Source organism: Raphanus sativus, chromosome 1, assembly GCF_000801105.2.
Source record: "Raphanus sativus cultivar WK10039 chromosome 1, ASM80110v3, whole genome shotgun sequence".
Classification (NCBI taxonomy): Eukaryota; Viridiplantae; Streptophyta; class Magnoliopsida; order Brassicales; family Brassicaceae; genus Raphanus; species Raphanus sativus.
In genome coordinates, this window is record NC_079511.1 from 8,369,972 (window position 1) to 8,394,475 (window position 24,504).

General features: G+C 37.3%; 8 protein-coding genes and 1 long non-coding RNA gene across 9 annotated transcripts; 4 read left to right on the forward strand and 5 right to left on the reverse strand.

Annotated features, from left to right (window-relative positions):
• Positions 1-540: 540 nt before the first annotated feature.
• On the forward strand, positions 541-4,303 carry LOC108812379 (uncharacterized). Its single transcript, XM_018584631.2, has 13 exons — positions 541-1,103; positions 1,280-1,432; positions 1,531-1,743; positions 1,823-1,912; positions 1,998-2,114; positions 2,197-2,466; positions 2,545-2,701; positions 2,802-2,879; positions 2,974-3,074; positions 3,192-3,362; positions 3,449-3,523; positions 3,606-3,716; positions 3,831-4,303. Exons 1-13 carry the CDS (start codon positions 708-710, stop codon positions 4,167-4,169), a joined length of 2,271 nt encoding a protein of 756 aa, XP_018440133.2. The 5' UTR covers positions 541-707; the 3' UTR covers positions 4,170-4,303.
• Positions 4,304-4,660: 357 nt separating this feature from the next.
• Positions 4,661-6,055, forward strand: LOC108856154 (protein LAZY 3-like). Its single transcript, XM_057009205.1, has 5 exons — positions 4,661-4,948; positions 5,043-5,103; positions 5,184-5,482; positions 5,642-5,783; positions 5,917-6,055. The coding sequence occupies exons 1-5, from the start codon at positions 4,943-4,945 to the stop codon at positions 5,934-5,936; spliced, it is 528 nt and encodes a 175-aa protein (XP_056865185.1). The 5' UTR covers positions 4,661-4,942; the 3' UTR covers positions 5,937-6,055.
• LOC108856002 (uncharacterized) lies at positions 5,948-7,763 on the reverse strand. The gene is made up of 6 exons (XM_018629875.2): positions 7,332-7,763; positions 7,152-7,259; positions 6,901-7,062; positions 6,635-6,806; positions 6,467-6,540; positions 5,948-6,402 (listed from the first exon to the last, which is right to left on the reverse strand). The coding sequence occupies exons 1-6, from the start codon at positions 7,641-7,643 to the stop codon at positions 6,292-6,294; spliced, it is 939 nt and encodes a 312-aa protein (XP_018485377.2). The 5' UTR covers positions 7,644-7,763; the 3' UTR covers positions 5,948-6,291.
• Positions 7,764-10,128: 2,365 nt separating this feature from the next.
• Positions 10,129-10,810, reverse strand: LOC108858915 (uncharacterized). Its single transcript, XR_001950418.2, has 2 exons — positions 10,630-10,810; positions 10,129-10,442 (listed from the first exon to the last, which is right to left on the reverse strand). It is a non-coding gene; the product is annotated as an uncharacterized LOC108858915 (long non-coding RNA).
• A 3,794-nt stretch (positions 10,811-14,604) lies between these two features.
• On the forward strand, positions 14,605-16,426 carry LOC108819019 (protein TIFY 10A-like). Its single transcript, XM_057009210.1, has 4 exons — positions 14,605-14,902; positions 15,148-15,331; positions 15,482-15,741; positions 15,851-16,426. Exons 1-4 carry the CDS (start codon positions 14,749-14,751, stop codon positions 16,015-16,017), a joined length of 765 nt encoding a protein of 254 aa, XP_056865190.1. The 5' UTR covers positions 14,605-14,748; the 3' UTR covers positions 16,018-16,426.
• A 142-nt stretch (positions 16,427-16,568) lies between these two features.
• Positions 16,569-17,818, forward strand: LOC108832796 (probable carboxylesterase 1). The gene has a single exon (XM_018606245.2). It carries the CDS (start codon positions 16,569-16,571, stop codon positions 17,685-17,687), a length of 1,119 nt encoding a protein of 372 aa, XP_018461747.2. The 3' UTR covers positions 17,688-17,818.
• Positions 17,819-18,533: 715 nt separating this feature from the next.
• Positions 18,534-19,626, reverse strand: LOC108832797 (FCS-Like Zinc finger 12). Its single transcript, XM_018606246.2, has 2 exons — positions 18,925-19,626; positions 18,534-18,810 (listed from the first exon to the last, which is right to left on the reverse strand). The coding sequence occupies exons 1-2, from the start codon at positions 19,470-19,472 to the stop codon at positions 18,660-18,662; spliced, it is 699 nt and encodes a 232-aa protein (XP_018461748.1). The 5' UTR covers positions 19,473-19,626; the 3' UTR covers positions 18,534-18,659.
• A 725-nt stretch (positions 19,627-20,351) lies between these two features.
• Positions 20,352-21,909, reverse strand: LOC108837763 (AT-hook motif nuclear-localized protein 13). Its single transcript, XM_018610783.2, is given in 6 exon segments — positions 20,352-20,616; positions 20,618-20,796; positions 20,881-21,048; positions 21,130-21,258; positions 21,330-21,391; positions 21,474-21,909. Coding segments are annotated over 6 exon segments (912 nt in total). The 5' UTR covers positions 21,811-21,909; the 3' UTR covers positions 20,352-20,579.
• Positions 21,910-23,022: 1,113 nt separating this feature from the next.
• LOC108858613 (AT-hook motif nuclear-localized protein 13) lies at positions 23,023-24,450 on the reverse strand. The gene is given in 6 exon segments (XM_018632515.2): positions 23,023-23,247; positions 23,356-23,405; positions 23,408-23,522; positions 23,606-23,734; positions 23,817-23,869; positions 23,949-24,450. Coding segments are annotated over 6 exon segments (879 nt in total). The 5' UTR covers positions 24,277-24,450; the 3' UTR covers positions 23,023-23,043.
• Between the last annotated feature and the right edge of the window lie 54 nt (positions 24,451-24,504).

Genomic DNA, 24,504 nt, shown 5'->3' on the forward strand with positions numbered 1-24,504 from the left:
ATAACTCCACAGTAGTATCAGTTAATCTCGGCATCTAATAATATAATCATGATTCCCTACAAACGTATTTTGGTTATAAAGTCTTGATTTGTTTAAAGACCATATCACCAAAAATACCATGCCAGAGACCGTCCAGCCAATTAATTAATAGATCCAGCCAAAAGTAAGTGTATGTGGATACGTCACACGATCCCACCAACGCATTATACGCGCAATGGATAGCCCATGAGCCAACGACTAGGGCCCGTCACGTGAGTGCGCACAAGCATCCATGAGATGTTACCGTTGAAGAACGTTATTAAAGCCTAGAATCCGATGCTTCAACAACATTTATACTTCCTTTGTAGGTCCACCATATCCTGTCGAAGGACAAAAATAAATAAATCCGGATGTAGCTGATTCGCCCATCTTGTCGGCATACTTAAACAGAGCTCTCCGCCGTCGGATCTTCGATCGCACCCAAAAGAAGAAAAGGCATTTTAGTAATAAACCTAAAAAGAAAATGGCACTTCAGTAATTAAAACACATAATTCATATAAATTAAATAAATGTAGTGGAAAATATAATGCGCGGCTCGACTCTGAGAAGAAACAAACCTCAACGATTCGATTCGTCTTCACGGATTTGGTTATCAGAAAACAAAAGAGAGAAGCGAGAAGAAGCAGCCAAAACAAACCCTAATACAAACGCCTCTCTTTCGCTAAACGATGGCGGAGGATTTCGCGAGGGCGGTGGAGGACGGGCTCAAACTCGCGAAACGGATCTATTTCGGGAACGACCGTGCCGTCGCGGCGCCGAGGCTAGCTTCCCCCATGGAGAGAGGAGCGGCGGCGCATTCTCACCTCCCTTCCGCGCCGATGGTCTACGCCGTCATACACGAGCCTGGGATCGTGGATAACCCGGACCTGCCCAGCTACCAGCCCCACGTGCACGGCAGGTGCGACCCCCCGGCTCTGATTCCTCTCCAGATGAACGCGATCGAGCTCGACGTCGACTGTTATCTCGACACGGCTCTCGTCACCGTCACGGGATCGTGGCGTGTGCATTGCGTCATGGGAAGCAAGAGGTGTGATTGCCGCATCGCTATTCCCATGGGTGAACAGGTTAGGGTTTTTCCCGGGAAAATTTGAGATTTTCCGAGAAAATGTTAGGTGTTTTCCGGGAAAATGTGAGATTTTCGGTTATGAAATTAGCTCACTGTTAGGGTTTCATTAGTCTTTTAGCTCAAACTCTGAGCATTGATGGAATCTCTCAAGCTAATTTTTGCATGTCTAAACAGGGCTCAATACTAGGTGTTGAGGTTGAGATTCCTAGAAAATCTTACACAACACAGTTGATCACTGCTGAGGATGGACAGGAGTTGGAGAAGACGGCGCAACCTCAGAGTGGAGGTTTCTTGAAACCAAACATATTCACCATCACAATACCACAGGTGATGCTGGAACTTTCAACTCAAATGTTGTTTTTTTTTTGTTTGGATTATTCCTCTTTCTGATTATTGTATATTTCATTTATTGTCTTGGTTTTCAGGTTGATGGAGGAACTAACCTCTCTATCAAGATGTCTTGGTCCCAGAAATTGACTTATAACGAAGGAGAATTTTTCCTTGATATTCCTTTTAACTTTCCTGAGTATGTGACCCCTGCGGTGAAGAAAATCTCCAAGAGAGAAAAGATTTACTTGAGTGTTAACGCCGGTACTGGAACAGAAGTTCTCTGCAAAGGATGCAGTCATCCGCTAAAGGTTTGGTGGTCTTATAGATCTTTCTGAACACGACATTCTTGTATCCTGTAATTTATCTTATTTCGTTCATGTATTACAGGAAAAAATGAGGAAGGCAGGGAAGTTGAGGTTTTCATATGAAACAGATGTTTTGAAGTGGTCAAACACAGATTTTAGCTTTTCTTATACGGTATGAAGTCTCTCTGGTGCTTTTGGATAACCTCGGTTTGTGCTCCAGTTTAGATTGTTTATCTTTTTTATTTATTTTTTCGTAGGCCTCTTCAAGTAATATAGTTGGTGGACTTTTCCTTCAATCTGCGCCTGTTCAAGATGTTGATCAGAGAGAGATATTTTCTTTCTATCTTTTTCCAGGAAAGCAACAAAGAACCAAGGTTTTATTTTACACATCTTTTTTTCTGTGCAGTGAATGCTATCTTAAGTACAATCTTTAAGTTTCTTTTTGCTTTGCTTCAGGCGTTCAAGCGGGAGGTAGTGTTTGTTGTTGATATAAGTAAAAGCATGACTGGAAAACCTCTCGAGAATGTAAACAATGCGATATCGGCAGCTCTATCTAAGCTTAATCCGGGAGATTCCTTCAATATCATGACTTTCAGCGATGATACTTCTCTGTTTTCGACATCGATGGAGCCGGCTACTCCAGATACGGTTGAAAGAGGCATTGAGTGGATGAACAAGAACTTTGTTGTCGCAGATGGTACCAACGTGCTCCCTCCCCTAGAGAAGGTAACTTCCGCCGCTCACTTGTAGCTCCTCGGATCGCGTCCTGGCATTAATTTGGGCAACTTCTTTTAATACTTCCAGGCTGTGGAAATGCTATCGAATACTCGTGGCTCCCTTCCTATGATCTTCTTCGTAACAGATGGGTCTGTTGAAGATGAGAGACACATTTGTGATGCAATGAAGAAACGTCTTACTAGTGCTGGATCAGTGTGTCCACGGATACACACTTTTGGGTTAGGTAAAACTTTCTCCAAGGTTTTAAATGTGAAAGGACCAGGATTATCCTTTTTCTAAAAAAAAATTATCTTCTCATGTGTGGACTCTTTGAAATATTTCAGGTGTATTCTGTAACCACTACTTCCTGCAGATGCTTGCAAATCTATCCAGGGGCCAGCACGAATCTGTTTATAATACTGGTAAAACTTTGACTCTGTTTGTGAATTAAAGGGAAAAAAATATATTATATGTTATTTATTTTTCTTCAACATTTTCCATCTATCTGATGTACAGATCACATCCAGGAACGATTAGACAAATTGTTTACAAGGGCTTTATCCACTGTTCTTTTGAATATAACAATTGAGCCCCTTCAGAATCTTGATGAAATTGAGGTGTGCCTCTATCTCAAGATTGCTTTGCTTATCTTTTCTGGCAAATTGTTTTTGTTTCCTTCGACTAGATGAAGTTAATGCCTGGAAACTGAAAGTGGAACCTTTGATTACTAATAGGTATACCCTTCGAATATTCCGGATCTAACCTCTACAAGTCCATTGATGATATATGGGAGATACCGAGGAAAGTTCCCTGAGAGTGTGAAAGCCAATGGTCTGCTAGGAGACTTTAGCAGCTTTTCTGCAGACTTGACTGTACAAAGTGCGAAAGACATACCCCTTGATAAAGTATGATCACCTTCCTTCTCATTATCATATATTGTTAAGGAGATTTCTTCTAAAGACACTCGGGTTTAACACAAGCTGTCATTCAGGTGTTTGCAAAGAATGTGATTGACTTGCTAACTGCTGAGGCATGGTTCTCGGAAGACAAACAGCTAAAAGAAAAGGTTTGCTTACAGTTCACTTCCTCTATTTTGTCCTCTTCAGGATTATCTTCTTCATTCTGCTCTATTGTTTACTGCGTTTCAGATTACTAAACTAAGCATCCAAACCGGCGTACCATCTGAGTATACTCGAATGATCCAGTTGGAGAACACTCAAGAAGTATTGAAACCCAGCGACACTGGTGGAAAGAAAATGGTATTTATGCAAACAGCGCAACCCTTTCAACCAAAAACTTTGTGATTTGTTTTATTCCAATGAACAAGTTAGACTCGTTTTTAACTTATATATTCATCAATTTTTTCCCAACAGACAGCAAGCAATGGAGAGAAACAGAAGATGATATCAAGAACAATCCCACTACGAAACTTTGGGATAGGCTTTGGTGACACAACAGCTACCAGAGAGAATGTTCCACCAGGATTTGGAGAACAGAGAGCGCCTGATGCCGCTGAGAAGTTCGTGAAGGCTGCCTCGAGCTGTTGTGCCTCCTTATGCAACAAATGTTGCTGCATGTGTTGCGTCCAGTGCTGCACTAAGCTCAATGATCAATGTGTTCTTGTCTTCACACAGCTCTTCACAGCGCTTGCTTGCGTCGCCTGCTTTGAATGTTGCTCAAATGTCTGCTGTGCATGTGGTGGAGACGAATAGTTATAAGAACAAAATGATTTTGAATTCGAGTGTAATAGTTTCAAAGTAAGTTTTGTACATTTACCTTACATACTAAATGTAATTTCTGTACGGCCTGATCCAAATTTAAAGCTTTACTTAGTTTTGTTACAAAACTTTTGTATAGTTGTTTGAACAGACAACCCTCATATGTTTTCCTTCAATTAGTTTCTCGATTTCGATCTCCTAAGCCATATTTTATACTTCCTCCGTTCCAAATTAGATGATGTTTTGGAGAGTTTTGGAGAGTTTTGGATGTTTCAAAATAGATGATGTTTTGATATTTTTTATATTAGTTATATCTTTATTGAAAGCTGTGTGACCAATAGAGTCTTATAATCTTTTTGATGATTGGTTGGATTAGTTTTAATTTTTCTTTTCAATGCTACTTTTTAAGATAAAAATACATTCTTTAATTCTTGTGCCATCATCCATAACATCAAGTATTTTGGAACAGAGGGAGCATAAAGAATGCGATTTTGGTGAACCGACATTCAACAAAGTCAACAAAGATGGGTTCAGGGGCTCGAGATGGTGACTTGAAGTTAATATCGAGGGTTCATGGGAACTTGAGCCCATTTCTGGATTTGCTGGCTCTTTGCTGGCTTCAGGGATTTTGTGTTTACAGTGTCTTTAAAAACATGGGACCACTATCCTCATCTTTTTATCTCCTAAAGGCTATTCAAGGAGATAAAAAGATCATTGACAGAAAAAGAAATTTTTTTGGACACACATATTTATTTGCCTCTTGAAACATGAAGGTTTGTTTTCATTTTTTGTCCTAGTTAACTTAACTTTTTTTTGTTGTGTAAACCTCTCTTTGATCTTGTAATATTTTGATGTTGTCGTATACAGATTTTTAGTTGGGTTCAAAGAAAACTTGGTGGTAAGAAGCATGAGTCAACTTCAGATTGTCGTGAGTATATTCTTGTACTAACAAAGACAGTATAAATCTTCGAACAGATTACTGACCTGTTTGATGATGTGTATATATAGCTCAAGAATCATCAGGACCTGATTTGAGTAAAGACCTCCAAAGCTGGGCTCAAGACGAAGAAACCTTCTTAGCCATTGGAACCCTTGGAAACAATATCTGCACCAAGATAGAAAAAGAAGAAGAAAATGTTTCTAGCAAAGATCTTACTGCGATTAATGCAGATGTTATTATCAGGAAGAAGAAATCGCTCTCTTTTCTTCTCAAGAAGATGTTTGTTTGCACAAGCGGCTTCAAAACTCCACCTCCTCTTCTTGATTTGTCTAGAGGAGATTCATTCCCAAATACACGAATGGAAAAGGTATTATGTCTATACATGTATGATAAGTTATCCAGTCACTACTTTTAATAGTAAAAATAAAAACGACTGAATTCAACTACATTTATGTAAAAGATGTAAAAAAAAAACTACATTTACGTAAAACTAAAACATCTTTCTTATGTTGTGTTATGTGTGCAGATGTTAAGGACAATCCTCGACAAGAAGATACATCCACAACGTTCAAATGCTACAGCAAAAAAGTATTTGGAGAATCATAAGATTATGGATGAAGCTCGTTCAAGTGTCGACGCCAATAAATGGAACAAGACGGATTCTGAATGTGAGTTTTGCTAAACAGATATGTTTATTTATTTATGTCATAATTAAAAGTTTATCTCATCATATATTTTATGAATGTAACATCAAAGATAATGGTTTAGTAAAGCTTAATCGAATTTCTTTCGTGATTGCAGATATTGTATTGGAGATGTAGATATCAACCAATATGCTAAATGAACCTGATTGATTGCCATGGTAATAATAGAGTGGAAACAAAACCAAAGTACAGCTACAGCTTCATATGGTTCATATGTAAGGTGTTGAAGTAACAAAAATGTCCTCTTTCAGCAGAAAGCGTAACCGTTGAGCCATTGAGGCATCCCTTCTTGGTCCCTTTCACTCCCGGATAAGAGAACATCGTGACTCGTGTTGAGTAAATAGTTTATAACTTCAGGTCATACATACTAATATCATAATATTATTAGAGCGTATCTCAAACTCAAAGTACTAGAGAATCATCTTAAAAGGATGAAGCATCTTTTATTGTGTAAAGGTGTGATGATCTTTCTTCAAAAAGCAGAGCTACGACCCCTTGTGGACATGGTCTGCATAACTCCATTCATCAGTCCTTGAAACGATTTCCCAACTCCAGCACCAATGTCTTGTGCAAAATACTTGGCCTGCCACAGAAGATGTGTGAGTTATCAATCCAAGTTGTAGCATAGTGAGAATGTTTTGTCTTACCTCTTGTATGCTCTTCTTCAAATCAAAAGCATCTTTGACTCTATCATCCAAGAACGCCCACGTATCGCGATACTCTGCTCAACATGAAACGAAGATATCAAAACTTTTATGTTATTTTTTTCTTCAAACACATAGCAATGTAATCCAAAGATAGGGAGTTTTAAGAACCTGGGGAGTCATCAGTAAGCATATAAATCTCGGTGGTTGAGTAAACACCTCCAAGAACAGTACGCTTGACATACCAATCCAAATCAGAAGATCCATCTCCAACAGTGTGCCATATCTCATCAACCAACATCGCCCGTTGCTTAAAACTCGTCGGAACATTCGCCGGATGCGCCTGTTTCGCCAAACAAAAAATCAGGATTTGCTTTAAAACTTACCACAAAAACAGAGAGAGAAAAAGAAAAAAATCCCAAAAAAAAAAAACTGACTTGAATACTAAGAGCTTGAGGCCATTTGGACATGTAAGGGATCTGCATCTCCAACCGAATCCTAACGAGCTTGGAAACACGTTCACTGGGAATCAGGTTTTGCAGATCCAAACCAGAGTCTACTCTGTCGATAAGCAGTTGCAAGCATTCATCCATGAAGTACTGAAACAAGAAGAATCAAAAGTCAAACAAACTAACACTCTAAAGTTTCAAACTTTGTGACTTTATGAAGATAAAAAGACATTATTAACCTCAACAAGAGCAGCTTCTTTCCTGGAGAAAGAGCCAACAATGGAAGGAGACACACCAACCTCTCTCGAACCTGCAATCATCGCTTCCTCCGTCCAACCTAACCTCGGCTGCACAAAACACATAAAAGATTGAAACTTTACGAGCTTTGAATTTGGAAACGAATATACACACACACATACCACGTGGCGAAGAGACGCGGCGAGGACACGAGCCTGCTCTTCCTGAAACTCAGCTCTCGGCTTCCTGCTGCTCTCATCTCGACGAGTTCCTTCTCTTGTACCCGTGGAAGAAGAAGTGGGATCCGGTTGATTAAGGTTTACGGATTGATTACCAATCGGAGATTCGGTGTGGCCCATCGAGGAGGAAGTGCAGAGAGGGGAAGTGTAGGAGTAAGGGATGATGGTGGTGGTGGGCCTGGGCTTGGGTAATCGGAGGAGGCGGCTGGTTGCGAAACCAGCTCCGAGAAGACGTTTCGCCGCCGTTCGATACATCGCCGGAGTGAATGAGGGAGGGGTTGAGTTTTTTTGTTTTTTTGGACACGTGGATGAGTTCGTTGCCACGGAGCTTCTTCCTTTGATCCCCGCTTGTCGCGAAAGTTAGAGATGAATGAAATGATGAATAAATCAAATCGGGCTTTTATTTAATTTATATTTAATGTTTTTACCAACTATTTATGGTTATTTGCATGAAATTAATATGAAAAGTGTACTTAATAAACCACTTTGAGGATTTTACAATCAGCAGTTTAATGTTATTTATTGGTTAATAGTCAAAGGAAAGTGAATACTGAGCTCATTCATACAGTTTTGTATGGTTTTCTAATTTATCATGTTATAATTTCATATAAAATTTCTCACTGTACGACGCAGGGTCTCGCGAGTGATTACGGATTCCACTGCACTGTTTCTTGGCTCAGTTAGTATTAATGGGCTGGGCTGAAGGTAGACGTTGGGCTAATTTTATTAAACAGAGGTTGCTGGTTACCAGGAAGATTTATGGTTCGATTCGATGATGTGGGGGATAGGTTCTTATGAACCGGAGTTATTTGATTATGTAGGAAAAAACCGGAGTAATACGATGAAAATACTCCATCTTTAAAAAAAAAACAAAATGTACGGTTTGCCATGTTTGCTTTCTTAGGCTTCTGTTTCCAAGCTAACTACAGCCAGCAGGCTAGTCAGGATCCAATTAAGAATCTCACTGCAACGTCTTCTCTTTAAGCTAAAAACATTGATGATTATTATTACAATGTGTATTGATCCACATAAATTGGCACTTCTTTTGTAGGCATTTACATCACGTTGAGGGATTACTTTGCGGCGAACATAATACAGTGAAAACCTCTATAAATTAATAATGTTGGAACTACACCAAAACTATAATTTTTTATTAATTTATATAAATTATTAATTTATCGAGATACTAATTGAAAAAAAAAAAATTCGGAACTATAAATTTATATTAGTTTATAGAGATATTAATTTATAAATTATTAATTTATAGAGGTTATACTTTACGTTGATGTAGAAATATTATCCTTTTATCATTTGTGTTATAAGACTCTTTCCCCTACAACCAAAACGAAACCTTATGATTGACTGTATACTGTGTATTATACAACGTGGCTACGTATGAATCTACGATTAGCAAAGTCAACCATGCAAAGTTTTTATAGTGTTTCTCTTGCTGTTTTTTGAAAAAAAAACTAAACGAATATACTGGCTTGCATCTATTTTGTATATTGATGACATTAAGGTTATAGAGCTTCGTTTTTCAACAGAAGGAATACAAACGTATACCATGATAAAGTACAGACAAATAATAGTTTGTAAATTAAAGGTAAACTCAAATGGTGGATGGATAGATACTAAGAACAAATATAACTGGACACGTTACTCAACTTGCCTTTCGGATCTGCATTCCTTCCCCAACCAACCACCACCCATTTCCCACGAGTTTGATGATATTTCTCGTTTAATCTAATCCTATCTACTTGTATAGCCCACGTTTCATATCTTACAAACTCTAACCAATAAACTCAAAATTATATGGGTTTTATATTAGTGAAAAATATCTTGAGTTTTATATTAGCGAAAAAAATATCTTGAGTTTTATTCAGTGAACAATAAATTGAATTTTCTATCCAATCTTAAAAATAAAGCTTCCATCAATTATGTAAAAGAAAAAGACTCGTTGCATTGGACGACTTTTCTTACTCTTACTCTTACTTTTACATTTCATTATAATATTAATTTGTCGCGTAATCAGCAAACTTGGATCTAATCCGTGATCAATTCGTTTTCTAGATGATTAATTTAACATGCTGAGTATGTGATTTGTGATTTGGTTTTCACTTGGATCGGTTGGGTTGATAGAGCTTAGATATCCTCGGTTACATGCATATCAACTAATCCACAAATCAAACTAAGGGTTGATGAGTGGGAAAGGCTTCTGGATTTTAACACAGCTGATACACCGTCTATATTCATGGAGAATTTAAGCATCTTCACGCGTATTTTAAGACCAACAACAGTTGGACACTCGTCACGTTAGATTGGTACAGACAACGTGCACTTGCTGCCCCCTTCTTTCTGGCTTCCTCCTTGTTCTGTAAGCATTTCTTTGCTTTTCTTTAGAGTTGGTTACATAATGGGACACAATCTGACTTATTCTTTCATCCAGAGACACATTGTACATTTGGGACACTTTTTCTTGGCAGTTTTAATGTGTAATGACATCGATGTCCTTAATAAAAATTTATTTTTTGGTCTCTAAAAAAGGAAACCGGTTTGGTTTGTGGACGGGTTTATGATATCAAGAGCCTTAGTCTTGACCATTGGATGTTGATTTTGTGCTTTCAATCCAAAGGCCGAAACTAAAACTGTAGAATTAGGCCAGTTTGATAAGGATTTCCACGGCATGTCGTACTTCTACGCCGTCCACTAAGTTGTGGTCGGATCTGTGGATTATTCCGTCCACAATTCTTTTTTACTTCAGTTCCGTCCATTTAATTATGGTCAGACCTATAGATTTATTCCGTCCACAAATCTTTTTTACTTCTACTCCATCCACAAAACCTCTTACATCTATTCCGTCCACAAAACGTTTTACATATATTCCATCCACATACACTTTTTCCCAATCTATTGCATCCACAAAATGTTCAAAATAAACCCCGATGTAATCAGGCTGGTGATAAGGATATCCACAAATCTTCCTTACTTCTACTCCGTCCACAAATCTAAAACTACATGGCGGATGAAAGCGGTGGTGGCCTGGTAGGTTATTACCTGAAAAAAAAATTAACTTTGGCAGATCTAAAAACTGTGAAATCATGTTTCTGGGTACGAAAAAGTGAATTAAATCCCCAAAAATACCCACAAACACCAATCGGTGTTCTATGGGCTTGAATCGAGAACATAAAACCCAGACAGAGTCGGTGTAGCTATTGAAGAAATTAGTTAGAAGCTTAAAAACCTGGATCCGACAAAAGAAGGTGTAGATTAGGAAGATTTAAACAAATCTTGCATGTCTTGACCTCGAAGAACAGAAGAATGACAGAGATGATGTGATTCAGTGGTTTGGAGGCGAAAAAGGAAGAAGAAAGCGTCTGGTATGGAGAGAGGATGTAAATCTTGAATTAAAAATTAGGGTTGGGAAATTGATTAAAAAGGTTGGTACAACAAGTAAATCAGATCGATGTGGTTTTTGCGTTTTCTATTATATGAGGGCATATATGACATTTACTAGCTCAAAAGGTTGTCACATGTAGAAAGTGTCTTGGGATGAAATTTTAAAGTGATAAAGTGTGTTAGAGAGTAAAAAATTCTTTTCTTTATTGAGTTCTTTAATTTCCATTTTTAACTTTATTAGTACTGTTTTTTTCTCTACTTTAAAACGCATAACAACAAAAACGTGGTCGACGGAACAATGTGGATGGTGGAGCTGTCTTTGACTGAGACCCACTCACATTTTATTAACGCCGTGAAGATTTCTCTCGTTCTACCTAAAATAAAATAATATTTCCTTCATTTACGTTTTTATCAGTTGGACGATAGTATATCCTTGCACATATGTACTAGTCGCACTTGCAAGATATTACTACTGTTTGGTCATTTTTGATTATTGGAAGAGGATCTGATTAGGTCTCAAATCAACCTGACGAGAACACCAAATTTGTTTTCGCTCCCTCACTGTATTGTGATTCTTCGTTACGTTCAGTTATAGTTTTCTTGTCAAGATTGTTGAATTCAACTATAAAATGGTTCATGGCAATTATCAATTCTGACGGTCGACATGTGGATTGACTTCAACCTTCAGCTTCTGCCGCATTTAATTACCAACCGACGGCTCAGAGACCATAATATACAAACATTTGGTTGCATCTCTGCATGAATCACGAGTTAATAACAATTATAATAATTAGTTTTAAATTTTTTTGAGTATTATTCAAATTATAAGACTATATCATTTATTATCAAGAGCACTTACAAACTGCCAAAGAGGCTTGACTGTGACTTGTAACGCGTTTTGCTTGATTCGATCTTGTTTCACCTTATTTGTTTTCGATGTGTATAAATATTATATTTTTTTAGCATATATATTTTGGACGTATGGTTGATTTCTTGTTAGCATAAGATACCAAAAAATTCACCACTAGAACCATGAGGAAAAATATTCTTACAAACTATAAAATATCTAACATCTCCCTACATGCTTCAACTATAACTAATAGTTAATAAATAATTCATTACAACTTTACTTACTTGCTACTTATATCACACTAATATTCAACTTGGAGGATTCGAATTTATAGTCACTCAACCAGCATGAAAATATTTCATAATTTAGTTATGAAACTCATTGTAATATTGTATATGGACTTCATCAGTTTTTAATTACTCGAATATTGTTTCTACTTATACATGTTGACTGTATACATTAGAAAGGGTTTCTTCAATTGTATATAGATTACATACCAACCATAAATGTGCTCGTAGGTTACTAAAAAAGTATAATAATGTTGAGAAATTGTCAAAAATACCATTTTCATAGTACCACTTTTCATGTTTACACTAACCACTTTTACCACTACTTTTAATGAAGGGTCTAGATTTAAAGGTTTAGGATTTAGGGTTTAGATTTGATGTTTTAGGGTTTAAGGTATATAGTTTAAGGTTTAGAGTTTAAGATTTAGGGTTTAGAGTTAAGGATTTAGGGTTTATAGTTTAGACTTTAGGATTTAGGGTTTAGGATATTGAATTTAGGGTATATAGTTTAGGGTTTAGGGTTTAGAGTTGAAGATTTTTGGGTTTAGGGTTTAGAATTGGAGGTTTAGGAATTAGAATTTGAGATTAGAATTTTGAAAAACATATAAAAATAAAGATATAAGAGTCTTTACCATTTTAATAAATAAGGTATTATTGAAAATGTGTTTTTAGTGGTGGTAAAGATGAATAATGGTACCTTGAAAGTGGTATTTTTGAAAATTCCCCTATAATGTTATATATTATTTAAGTTTGAACAAAAATTAGTTACAAAAGGTCTACTTACAGGATGTCATATCGAGAAAATTCATATTTTGCAACTGTTATTAGTTCAAGCTGCTAGGAATGTTCCTCCTCCATACATATGAAAAAGTTAAATTGTTTGATAACAATGACTTTAAACATATGCTAACAATCGTAAACACAGACTATCTAATTAATCTATTTTAAAATGGACCATTACATACAATTTAATCGCAATAAAAATGAACTTAAAAAGAAAACGTACACAATAGACCCTCTGTTAAAGAAACAAAACCTACACTTCGATTTATTTTTGAGTAAACAAAGGTTCATGCAAACAACGCAAAATACAATAGTAGCAAAAAAAAAAAAAAAAAAAAAACTAGTCTCTTTTTGACTTGCAAGTTACTAGGGCTAGGTAAAATATTCGTAAATTTGATTCAACTAAAATCGAAAAATCTGGGTATATCCGTAATTCTATGAATCAAAACAAATAATAATATATATGTAATATCCGTGAGAAATGAAACAAATCACAAATACTAATATTTTTAGGAACGGATATCCTATTTGATCTATTACATACATGTATATACATATATTTAAATAATTATATATAATTTATATAAATATTATATTTTATATAAGTTTTACAGTGTTTTTATTTACTAAATTTATTAAATTATTTATAAGAATTTTAAAAAGTAAAAGAATTTTTATTTTTGTAATAAAATATTATTATTTTATATTTTTTTAGATTTTTATTTATTTATTATTTATTTGTTTATTTTAACAGATTAGATCGGATATACAGTCAAAAATTTAAAATTTCCAGATATGTAGAACACCGAATATCCAGATGACTAGAGATCCAATCGAACAAGATAATTGATTATTCAAACGAAACATATCAGATCACGAATATCTCAAAAAATTGGATATTCTACTTGTGGAGACCCCTCATTAGGGCTGAACATTTTATCCGTTAAATTTAATTTAATTCGTTATTCGTTTCGATTCGATCTGAAAATTCTGAATACTTTTAAAGCAAAGCAAATACTAAAAATCAATATCTATTAAAAGCAAATAAAAAATATTAGAATTTTGGAAAGCAGATATCTGATCCGATTCGATCCGACAATATATAAATACATGTATATCTTGATTATATTTAAAATTTTAAATGTATAAAATTATATAATTATTATTCCAACATTTTATTTGACAAATTCTATTCACATATTACTTATATAAAAGTATTACATAAAAGGAAAACAAATTATGAAAATTATAAAATTTTCTTAAGTTTTGTGTTATTATAATTGTTAAATAAGTATAAAAATTACAAAATATGTAGATTTACTATTCTTTTAGTTTGTATCTTAAATATCATGGAAAACAAAATTTTATAAATGTATCGAATTTTTAAAATTATTTGTATTAATCAAAACTGATGAAATATCCGCAAATATCCGTAAATATACGCAAATATTTATTTATTTTTTTATATCCATTTTTCTGAATATCCGTATTTTTACGAAACAAAGCAAACCGAAAAGTTAGATATCCGTAACACACGAAACAAATCACAAATACTTTCGAAAACTTAAATATCCGATCTGTGTCCAAGTGTACCTGCAAATTACCACCATACTACGTGGGGCAAAAGGGTAAACTCACAAGTGGCTGGTATTTTGTTTGACTTCGTTCTAAGCGAACAATCAATAATTAACTAGCATCGTGAAGAGGGGATAAAATGTAATTTAACTCAAAATCGTTGACCGTGGAGAACTGTGGACCGAGACGCATTTCCCGACTTTGATTAAAAGAAAACAATAAATAAAACACGTGGTTTTTAAAGGACGCATAATTAGATAAAGTTAATAATTTATTTTCTTTTTTGTTATTTGAGGAGAAAGTTTTATTTAAGAGCCCACCCCATTTCTCCCTCGTGACAAACTCAAATCTGCAAGAAGAAGAACAAGAAAAAGTGAGAAAGAAAGATAAAGTAAACTGAAGAAGAATAAGAAGAAGATTGGCCACGTTTTCTAGTGGTTTTGCTTCGTTTCTTCCAAGCTGCTTAACGATGCCGAGTTCTATGGAATGCTCTGCAAAACGGAGATCGTCCTCAGGGAAGCCGAGCTTCTCGCTAACGTGTAGTCGATTGAGTCAGTATTTGAAGGAGAACGGTAGCTTTGGAGATCTCAGCTTAGGGATGTCATGCATGCCTGAGACCAACGGTAAGGAGGAGCCTTCTCTTTAATCTGGAATTAATAGCGCTATAGTTTAGGTAGAAATTAGACACGTTCGTTGTCTTTACATATATATCTCTATGCGTATGAGTCTGTAAGTTAGGCTTGCGTGTCTGATTCGTTTGAAACTAGTTAGCTTTTTGTTTTTTTCTCCATTAAGTTTTGCCAAAATTGTCATTGAAAAAGTTATGAGATACAGAGATATCTAACTTGTTTTGGATCATGTTTTGCAGTCATCTCACGTAAGCCTACAACAACCATGAGTTTATTCCCTTGTGAAGCTTCCAACGTGGATTCCATGGCCGCTGCTCCAGATGTTAAACCCAAGAATCTGTTTCCTAGGCAACCAAGCTTTTCTTCCTCATCTTCCTCTCTCCCCAAGGAAGATGTCCCCAAAATGACACAGACTACTTCTAGGTATGTTCTGTTAAACATATAATTCTGATGTAGTAACGCTGATATATTTTTATTAGTTAAACATATATATATATATATATATTAAAAAAGCTGATAAATATTTTTCCCTGATCTCTTTTACTAATGTGTGGTGCTTACTTGGAACTACAGATCTGTGAAACCAGAGCCTCAAACTGCACCGTTAACTATATTCTACGGCGGGCAAGTGATTGTGTTCAATGACTTTTCTGCTGAGAAAGCCAAAGAAGTTGTGAACTTGGCTAGCAAAGGAACCGCTAATACCTTCACGGGTTTCACATCTACTGTTAACAACAACAACAACATCGCTCCTACACCAAACCAAGTTCCTCATTTCATGAAAACCGTAACACAAGAGCCAATCCAATCCTCCTCAGTTGCAATGGCATGCGGTAATCTTTCTCACACTTGTTTTGGTTTCCATCTCCTTTTAGCTTTTTTTTGTTGTTGTTGTCACACAGCTTCTGATGCAAATTAATTCATTTTTTTGTTATTTAACAGAACTTCCAATTGCTAGAAGAGCTTCACTTCATCGGTTCTTGGCAAAGAGAAAGGATAGGGTTACATCAAAGGCACCATACCAGTTAAACGATCCAGCCAAAGCGTCCACAAAGCCTCAAACCGGAAACAACCCCACCTCTTGGCTTGGTTTATCAGCTGAAATGTGACGTGATACCGCTAAACCACAATAAACCGTACCGGGCTATTCTTTTGACGTTGCATCAATAAAACAAGAACAAAACTTCTGCGTCCATGGTTCTTAATTATATTCATTTCACAACTATTTAATAAGTAGGAAATTTCATATATTTGTATGTATGTGATTAGTATATGATTAGCGATCAATTCTTGTTAGCGTCTGTCGTTTCTAGGTACTTGTATCATGTCTGTCTAAATCCCCTATCTCTGGGTCATGTCAAGATTAGTCTCGTATGTTACTGATTTTGTAAGGACAACAAATTTTGTTGACCACTACTAAACTTTGTTTCGTTTAAAATTTTCTTTCTTAGTCTATTTAAAAGACAAAATCATATAATTATGATTTCCGATGAATATAAAAGACATGTATTTCCTTAATTTCGTGTGTTCTTATTACGTCCGTGGTGTGTATTAAACTTTTTTAAGAAAAATTGATCTCATCTGCTTAATTTTCCAACCTACTACGTACTCTACTTCATTTTATTTAATCGCATTTTGTCATATGAACCAATGAATTAGCATGAGTATAGTAGGTGTAACAGCAGCTGAAAAAACAGAAACGTGGATCAATCAATCAACCAAGTCTCTAGAAAGTAGACCATCTATATATATATATATCAGCTATACAACTTCTTCTTATTCTTCTAACACTAGTAACATTTTGATCCAAAGACCGATGGATTCGGATTCCGAAATCGCATACGACTATCCGAGATATAAAGTCTACAAGAATGGCCGTATCGAACGCCTCGTGACCGACACATTCGTCCCACCTTCGCTAACCCCTGATCAAAACGGCGTCGTTTCCAAAGACGCGGTCTATTCACCGGAGAAAAACCTCTCTCTCCGTATCTACCTCCCTCATAAAGCTGGCCAAGAAGAGAAGAACAAGAACAAGAAGAAGCTCCCGCTCCTCGTCTACTTTCACGGCGGGGGTTTCATAATGGAAACCGCTTTCTCTCCCATCTACCACACTTTCCTCCCGTCGGCCGTCTCAGCCGCCGGCTGCATCGCCGTATCGGTGGACTACCGCCGTGCCCCCGAGCATCCGATCCCCGTCCCGTACGAAGACTCGTGGGACGCGTTGAAATGGGTGTTCGCTCACGTCTCCGGGTCTGGTCCGGAACGCTGGGTGAACGACCACGCGGACTTCGGGAGAGTGTTCCTCGCCGGGGACAGCGCCGGAGCCAACATCGCGCATCACATGGCGATGAGATCCGGAGAAGAGAAGGGAGTAAGCTACGAGATCTCGGGGATGGCTCTGTTTCATCCCTTCTTCTTTTCCAAGGCTCCGTTGGAGGAGGAGGAGGCTGAGGCGATGAGGTACATGCAAGGGATGTGGGAGATCGCGAGCCCGAACAGCGAGATGGGAGTGGAGGATCCGTGGGTTAACGTGGTCGGGTCGGATATATCCGGGTTGGGGTGCGGGCGGGTTTTGGTTATGGTGGCGGGGAACGATGTGCTGGCGAGGGAAGGTTGGGGTTACGCGGAGAAGCTTGAGAAGAGTAGTGGGTGGGGAGGGAGAGTTGGAGTGATAGAGACTAAGGACGAAGATCACATCTTCCATATCAAGAATCCTGGTTCTGTTAATACTCGTCTACTTGTACAGAGTTTTGCAGAGTTTCTTAATAAAGACTGACACAAGTTGTCTGTACGTAGTGAAGATGTTGAACTTAGATAAAACACACACACACTGGTTGTAAAATTGAATAAACTTGTGTTGATTGATACAATGTTAAATGTGATTCTAACACGTTTTTGCTTTTAATATCGTTTTATCCCCCTTTAAACCGGAAAATTTAGTATATTTTTAAGGCATTTTTTGTTTGATACTCGAGGATTGTGTTCAATGACTTCTCTACCGAGAAGGCCAAAGAAGTAATGAACTTGGCAAGCAAAAGAACCTAATATGTGACGCTATTAAAACAACTTGTTTGACAAACTTTTGAGAGTTTAGTATTTTACAGTTTTAAATTTACAGAATTTGTGTTCAAATTTTTTATTTCTACAGAATTTATTAAAACAATGTAGCTGAATAACACATTTGACGGAATATATATGAAAATGATTTTGAAAATTCTTGTAGTATTTTTGAATTTTTGTTTAGTTCAATATAAAATATGCAATATTTTAAAATTCGGGAAGGAAAATACACAACACTTATAATTTATGCAGTATTTTTAAGTTTTTTTGTAATTTGATATATAATACGTACTACTACAAAGTTGAAAAAAAAAAATAAACACGACAGGGTAAAATTCAGACAAAATAGGTAGTGCACTTTTCCTATCATACCCCATATAGATTCTCTTACAACAAATTAAATTCAATATAATCATTCATTTAGTTTTTGGGGGAGAAAAAGTGTATCAAACAAACTGACAAGATCATATTTGTTTTAGTAGTGTTTCAAAACACTAACAAAATTCTTGTTGTCTGTTTTATCAAGATTGTTTATATTTTGTTTTGTCTAGTTATTAAAAAAAAACTCACAAGCCTAATATAATTTGGCTTTATGAAAAATAACCATACGAACAAACAGACAAGAAAAAAAAAACAATTTGGCATATAACCAATCAACGCTGATCACAATTCTAAATGATTAAATCCTTTATAATACGAATATTCTAGCTGGAGAAACTTTTCCTCCGGTAAACCGAGAGCTCAAAACCTCAATGCTTGTCGATTTATGTTGCGCGTCTATATTATCCTCCATTATTCTCACCGATCTACACTCTTTACTACAAAACCCTCTATCTCCTCTGCACATTCAATAACAGAAACATCAGTGAATCAGTCCTCACTTAATATGGAGTCTTAATGTAAAAATGTGTCTCAAAGTAAAAAAAGAAAGACACGTGGGTAGAGGAGCTTACTTGTACATGTAAATGTCTTTGCCTCCAAGTTTCTTCTTACACAAGCAACACAAACTCAGAAACTCTTGAGAATCCCTCAACACATCTCTCTTCTTCGCCGTTGATGTGTCCAACCTCCGCTCATTACGATCACTCTCCGATCTATTATCACGAAACTCAAACTTGTCGTCCCTGTAATAAACCTTGCTCACGCCATCACGACGACTCGTGACGCAAGTGTATTCCTCAGAGAGTTCAATCTCCGCATGAAACTGGTTTCTCCGGGCACAATGAACCGGGTTGGATCTGTTCGAACCGGAACCAGAGTAGTAAACCGGGTTTTGTCTCGACGACGAGATCTCTTGCCGGTTGATCCTGACGACGCCTCCAGATTTCTCAAGCGCAGCGACGATACCTAACCCCACTCCACCGTCATCGTACCTCTTCGAGCTAGTACCAGGCGACGGGAGCCTCATATCTAAGGGACTTCTCGGACTCGTCGTGAAGTTTCCCGGTGATATGATCGATCTGTATCCCGGGATAACCATGTGGGGATTGCTTAGAAGCATAATAAAAGAGGTTTAAAAGGAGGAAGAGCGATGGAAGAAAGAAAGGTTATTATAGGATGAGTTTTAGATTGTGAAGAAGGAAAGAAGATAACTTGGAGAACCTAAAGACGTAGAGCCTCGTCGCATATCCGCATTTTTTACGGGTCGGATATTCGCATTTTCTTGAAAATCTCCTCAAACGTTATTTATGTACGCTTAATTAAACATTTTATTATCCTGTTTCTTTTTTTTATTACTGCATAGTACTATTTCCATATTACGACCAGCGTTTAATATTATTATTTTATTTTTGGATTTACAGAGTGGCTATTGTGTCATAATCTGGTGACAATGTAAGATTACGTGGTTGAATCATATTCCAATTTTTGTTCGATTAATTCATTTGTTTTCATTAGTTAATTTAGTATAGTTTTGTAATAGAACGTCTATGCTAATTTGAGAAGAAATGTGAAAGTACGTGATCTTTGTTTTATCTCTATCTCGTCTTCAAGTGTAACAACAAAGAAAGAAGTTTAGGATATACTTAATTAGTTTTGTTAGAAAAACAAATACGTGTGGGTTTGCAACATTGACTTCATGATCAATAGTTCCAGCTTCCAAGACAAAGACGTGTGGATATTTGTATTTATTTATGAGTTAATGATATTGTAACTCTGAGGCTCCGAATGAGTGACGATCAAAAATATTATGAAGCCACACAAACAAATTTAGATAAGTTTTCTTTGATAAGTAAAAGTCAGTAAGATTATGAAAACTATAGTTAGTTTTTTTTTGTTTTGTAATTTGTATTGACCAAAAATTTTATTGAAAACAAGAGAAGATGTACATTAAATATTTTTCTTTAAATGAACTGAAACCTAGTTCAAAACTAAGATCATTCGTTGATTACAGAATCAAAAGAAACTAAACATATGAACTCAACCCTACTTTAAAACCTCTCGTCTCTCTCTTCTATCTTTCTATTTATGTAAAACCAAAGCTACATTGAAGAAAGGTATGAACAAGAAGAAGACAAAGAGAGTAAGAAAGATCAATCTACTTATGAACAATTCTGATGGAACAGAGAAGAAAACACCCGCAGTGAGCCACGACCCATGAACGATTTGCCTATTGAGGATTGTTGCCAGGCCAGAGGGAAAGATGGTTGTGGCGTAGAGTTTCCAAGAGATGTACTAGCATTTTCCTCTGATGACTCGCTTGAGCATTGTGGTCCCTGAGACTGAGGGAATCCTGGTCCACCACCACTTAAGCTCAACACATTGGCTGGTTCTGAAGAAGCTTCGCTCGGTTTCACTCTCTCCGGTCCAAAGATTCCAAGAATGACCTATATATATATAAAAAAAAGCAAAGTCAGTCTCTTGAAGGGTTTCGTTAACCAACTCGACGTTTGAGAAATGGAGTAAGTAACCTTGACTTCTGAACCAGCTACAAGCATTCCACCAACACGACCCGCCCAAATCTTGGCATCAGGGCCAGCTAGAGACACGTTCAAGTTACCAGTTCTGGTCACAGTAGCCCCATCATAACTCTCGGTATTCAAGAAAGTACCCGACATATCAGTGATAAGATATAGGCCCTGCCACATATATCACAATCAAATCAGAGCAAAGAAGCAAGAAACAAGTAGTGGAGAAGGAGATGAATTATGGGAATATACCTCATACTTAACAACTCCAAGAGGAGTTTTAGATTGAAGCACCGCACAAGATACAGTACCTGAAGCTGAGAGAACACAGAGCTCGCGTGGTTCTTGATTCATAAACGCCACTAACTTCATAGCTATGTCCTGAGTGAGAGTTACAATGTGAAAGATCATAACTTTTTAGCTAAAAAGATTTGGTACACAAAACACGTTACCTCTCCAGCATTGACGTTAATGATATGAGCTGTAATCGATTCGTCTTCTTCTCCTTCTCCTCCTGCTCACACATTAACTGTAAGCAGCCAAAAGGGTATGGAGAAAAGAAAGAAAGATGGAGTCTTTGAATGTTAATTAGTTACCTAAAGCGTTGTTGCGGCGCTGGTTATTGCCGGAGGCAGGAGGAGGAGGAAGACCTCTGCCCCGTTTAGCAGGTGGGCCTGAACCTGCTGATGAGTTAGCATCAGGAGGAGCGTACTTCCTCGGCCTTCCTCGTCCTCGTTGCTCGATCGACGGATGTTGGTTATCGACGACGTAGTAAGGCGATCCCGCGAGCATGGGCAGTTGTTGAGGCTGGCGAAGAGAGAGAGCCCCGACAGATGAACGGTGCTGCATGGCCTGAGAAGTGGAGATAGGACCCGATAACGCAGCGGCGGCGTTGCGATTCTGCTGCTGTTGGTGTGTTTCTTTAGAATCCATGGAAGATTCTAGAAAGAAAAAGGAAGAAACTTTCTGGTAGAGAAGTGAAGGTTTTTTTTTTGAGCTAACTTCACTTCTTCAGATATATATAGTAGTGAGTCGCTAGTGAGAAGAGACGATTTAGGGGAAAAAAAAAAGAATGTGCAGGAGAAGATTTTAGGAGGAAGATTTTAGTTTTAAAACATTTATCAAAATTTTGTTCAAAAAACAAATGCACATGAATTACTAAGATAATGTATATATTTTTCAAACTATAAATTTACTGAGAGAAAATGTGTATACTATCTAGATTCCAAACTAATTGATAAACTTAACTTCCTATTCTAAGCCATTTAAAAAAGAAGATAAACACCAACATGAATGTCAAACTGATGTTAGTACACCCAAAATATATTTTCATCTGAGGACACACATAAAGATCCTTATTTTCTGTAAATAAACAGAAATGTAACTTTCAACATCTGATTTCATATCAACTAGCTCCGGTTAATATTATGATCACACTCGACCGTGTTAAATCCATCCACTCTTCTTCTCACATACATTTCACGAGATTATTTCAGTTCACCGGCCATGTGATTTGTAATTAGTTTTGAGGTTGATCAGTGAAATGAGAAAGTACAACACTTTTTTTTTTGTCTAGGCTAGCGGCTAAAGTGATCTGACTTAATTAGACTAACAGGCATCAAAAGCAGTTGTTAAAAGGTTAAGCCATGCGCATACCTTAAGCAACCGGACACGTTAAACCAGAAGCTGAGAACGTAGAGAGATGTTGCGACAACTAACGAATGGTACTAATAGTCCACTTAGTGTGTTATATGATAGCGTATGATTCAAGTAACCTAAAAAATTCTATTTGGTGATAGGCGGTCTTGTCCAAACTTTTTATTGAAAACAAGAGAAGATGTACATTCAGGAGAAATATTTTTTTTAGAAAAAATGAACTGAAACCTTATTATGTCGAAACTGAACCGGATCGTTCGTTGATTACAGAATCATCACCAATCAAAAGAAACTAAGTAACAAACTAAAAATATGAACTCAACCCTGCTTTAACATCTCTCTCTCTCTCTCTTTCTATTTATGTAAAAGCAAAAGCTATACATTGAAGAGAAGTATGAATAAGAAGAAGACAAGAGAGTCACAATCTACACTTATGGACAATTCTGCTGGAACAGAGAAGAACCCCCCCCCCCCCCCCCCCCAGTGAGCCACGTCCCATGAACCATTTGCTTATTGAGGATTGTTGCCAGGCCAGAGGGGAAGATGGTGAGGTGGTTGTGGCGTAGAGTTTCCAAGAGATGTACTAGCATTTTCCTCTGACGACTGGCTTGAACGTTGTGGTCCCTGAGACTGAGGGAATCCTGACACATTGGCTGGTGCTGAAGAAGCTGCGCTCGGTTTCACTCCCTCTGATCCAAAGGTTCCAACAATGACCTATATATAAAAAAAAAAGAAAAAACCAGAGCCAAAGTCAAGTCTCTTGAAGGGTTCCGTTAAACCAAACTCGACTACAAAAGGGTTTAGAGAAATGGAGTAAGTAACCTCGACTTGTGATGCAGCTACAAGGCTTCCACCAGCACCAACACAACCCCCACAACCATGTAATCAGGGCCAGCTAGAGACACGCTCAAGGTACCAGTTCTGGTCACAGTACCATTACTCTCAGTGTTCGAGAAAGTACCTGACATAGAAGTGATAACATATTGGCCCTGCATATATAATAAACAGAGCTCAAATCAGACCAAGAAAGCAAGTTCTACTACTAGTGTACAAGGGCATGAAATGTTTATACCTGAAGCCTAACAAGTCCAATAGGATTCTTAGAGTGAAACACCGCACTAGATACATCTCCTGAAGCTGAGAGAATACAGACGTCGCGTGGTTCTTGATTCATAAACGCCACTAACTTCATAGCTATGTCCTGAGTGAGTACAACGGAAAGATTATAACTTTTTTTTAAAGGTTCAAGATTTGGTTACACACACAAGAAGACACATTACTACCTCTCCAGCATTGACGTCAATGACATGAGCTTTAAGCGGTCCTCCTTCTCCTCCTGCTCTCACGCACACACACACAGAGATATTAACTGTGATCAAAAGGGTGTCAAGAAAGATGGAGTCTTTGAATGTTACCTCTCCAGTAGTTGCGCCGCTTCTTAGTACGGGAGCCGGGAGGACGACCTATGAGCCGTTTAGCAGGTGTGCTAGCATTTGCGTCTCCGCCGCTATCTCCACCATCAGGAGCGTTCCCGAGTTGCATCCCCGGTTGTTGGGTCGCGACGGAGTAAGGAGATGCGTTGAGCATGAGCGCTTGTTGCTGAGGTTGAGTCTGGCGCGGAGAGAGAGCACCGACAGATGAACGGTTGTGCACGGCCTGAGAAGTGGAGGTGGGGTACGTTAATGCGGCGGCGTTGTTGTTGCGATTCTGCTGCTGCTGTTGGTGAGTTTCTTTAGGATCCATTCGAGAGAGAAAAAGGAAGAAACTTTCTTGGAAAGACTCTCTGTTTTTTTTTTGGAGAGAAAGTGAGCTGAGTTCTTCAGGTATATATAGGGGTGACTAGAGCGACTAGTGAGAGACAATTTTGTATTTTGTTTTTTTTTGTTTAGTTAGAAAATTAATTAAAAAAATCGTTGGTTTAGGGGTTTTCACTTTTCAGTGGATTTCATTATCTCGTTTTTCTATATTAAT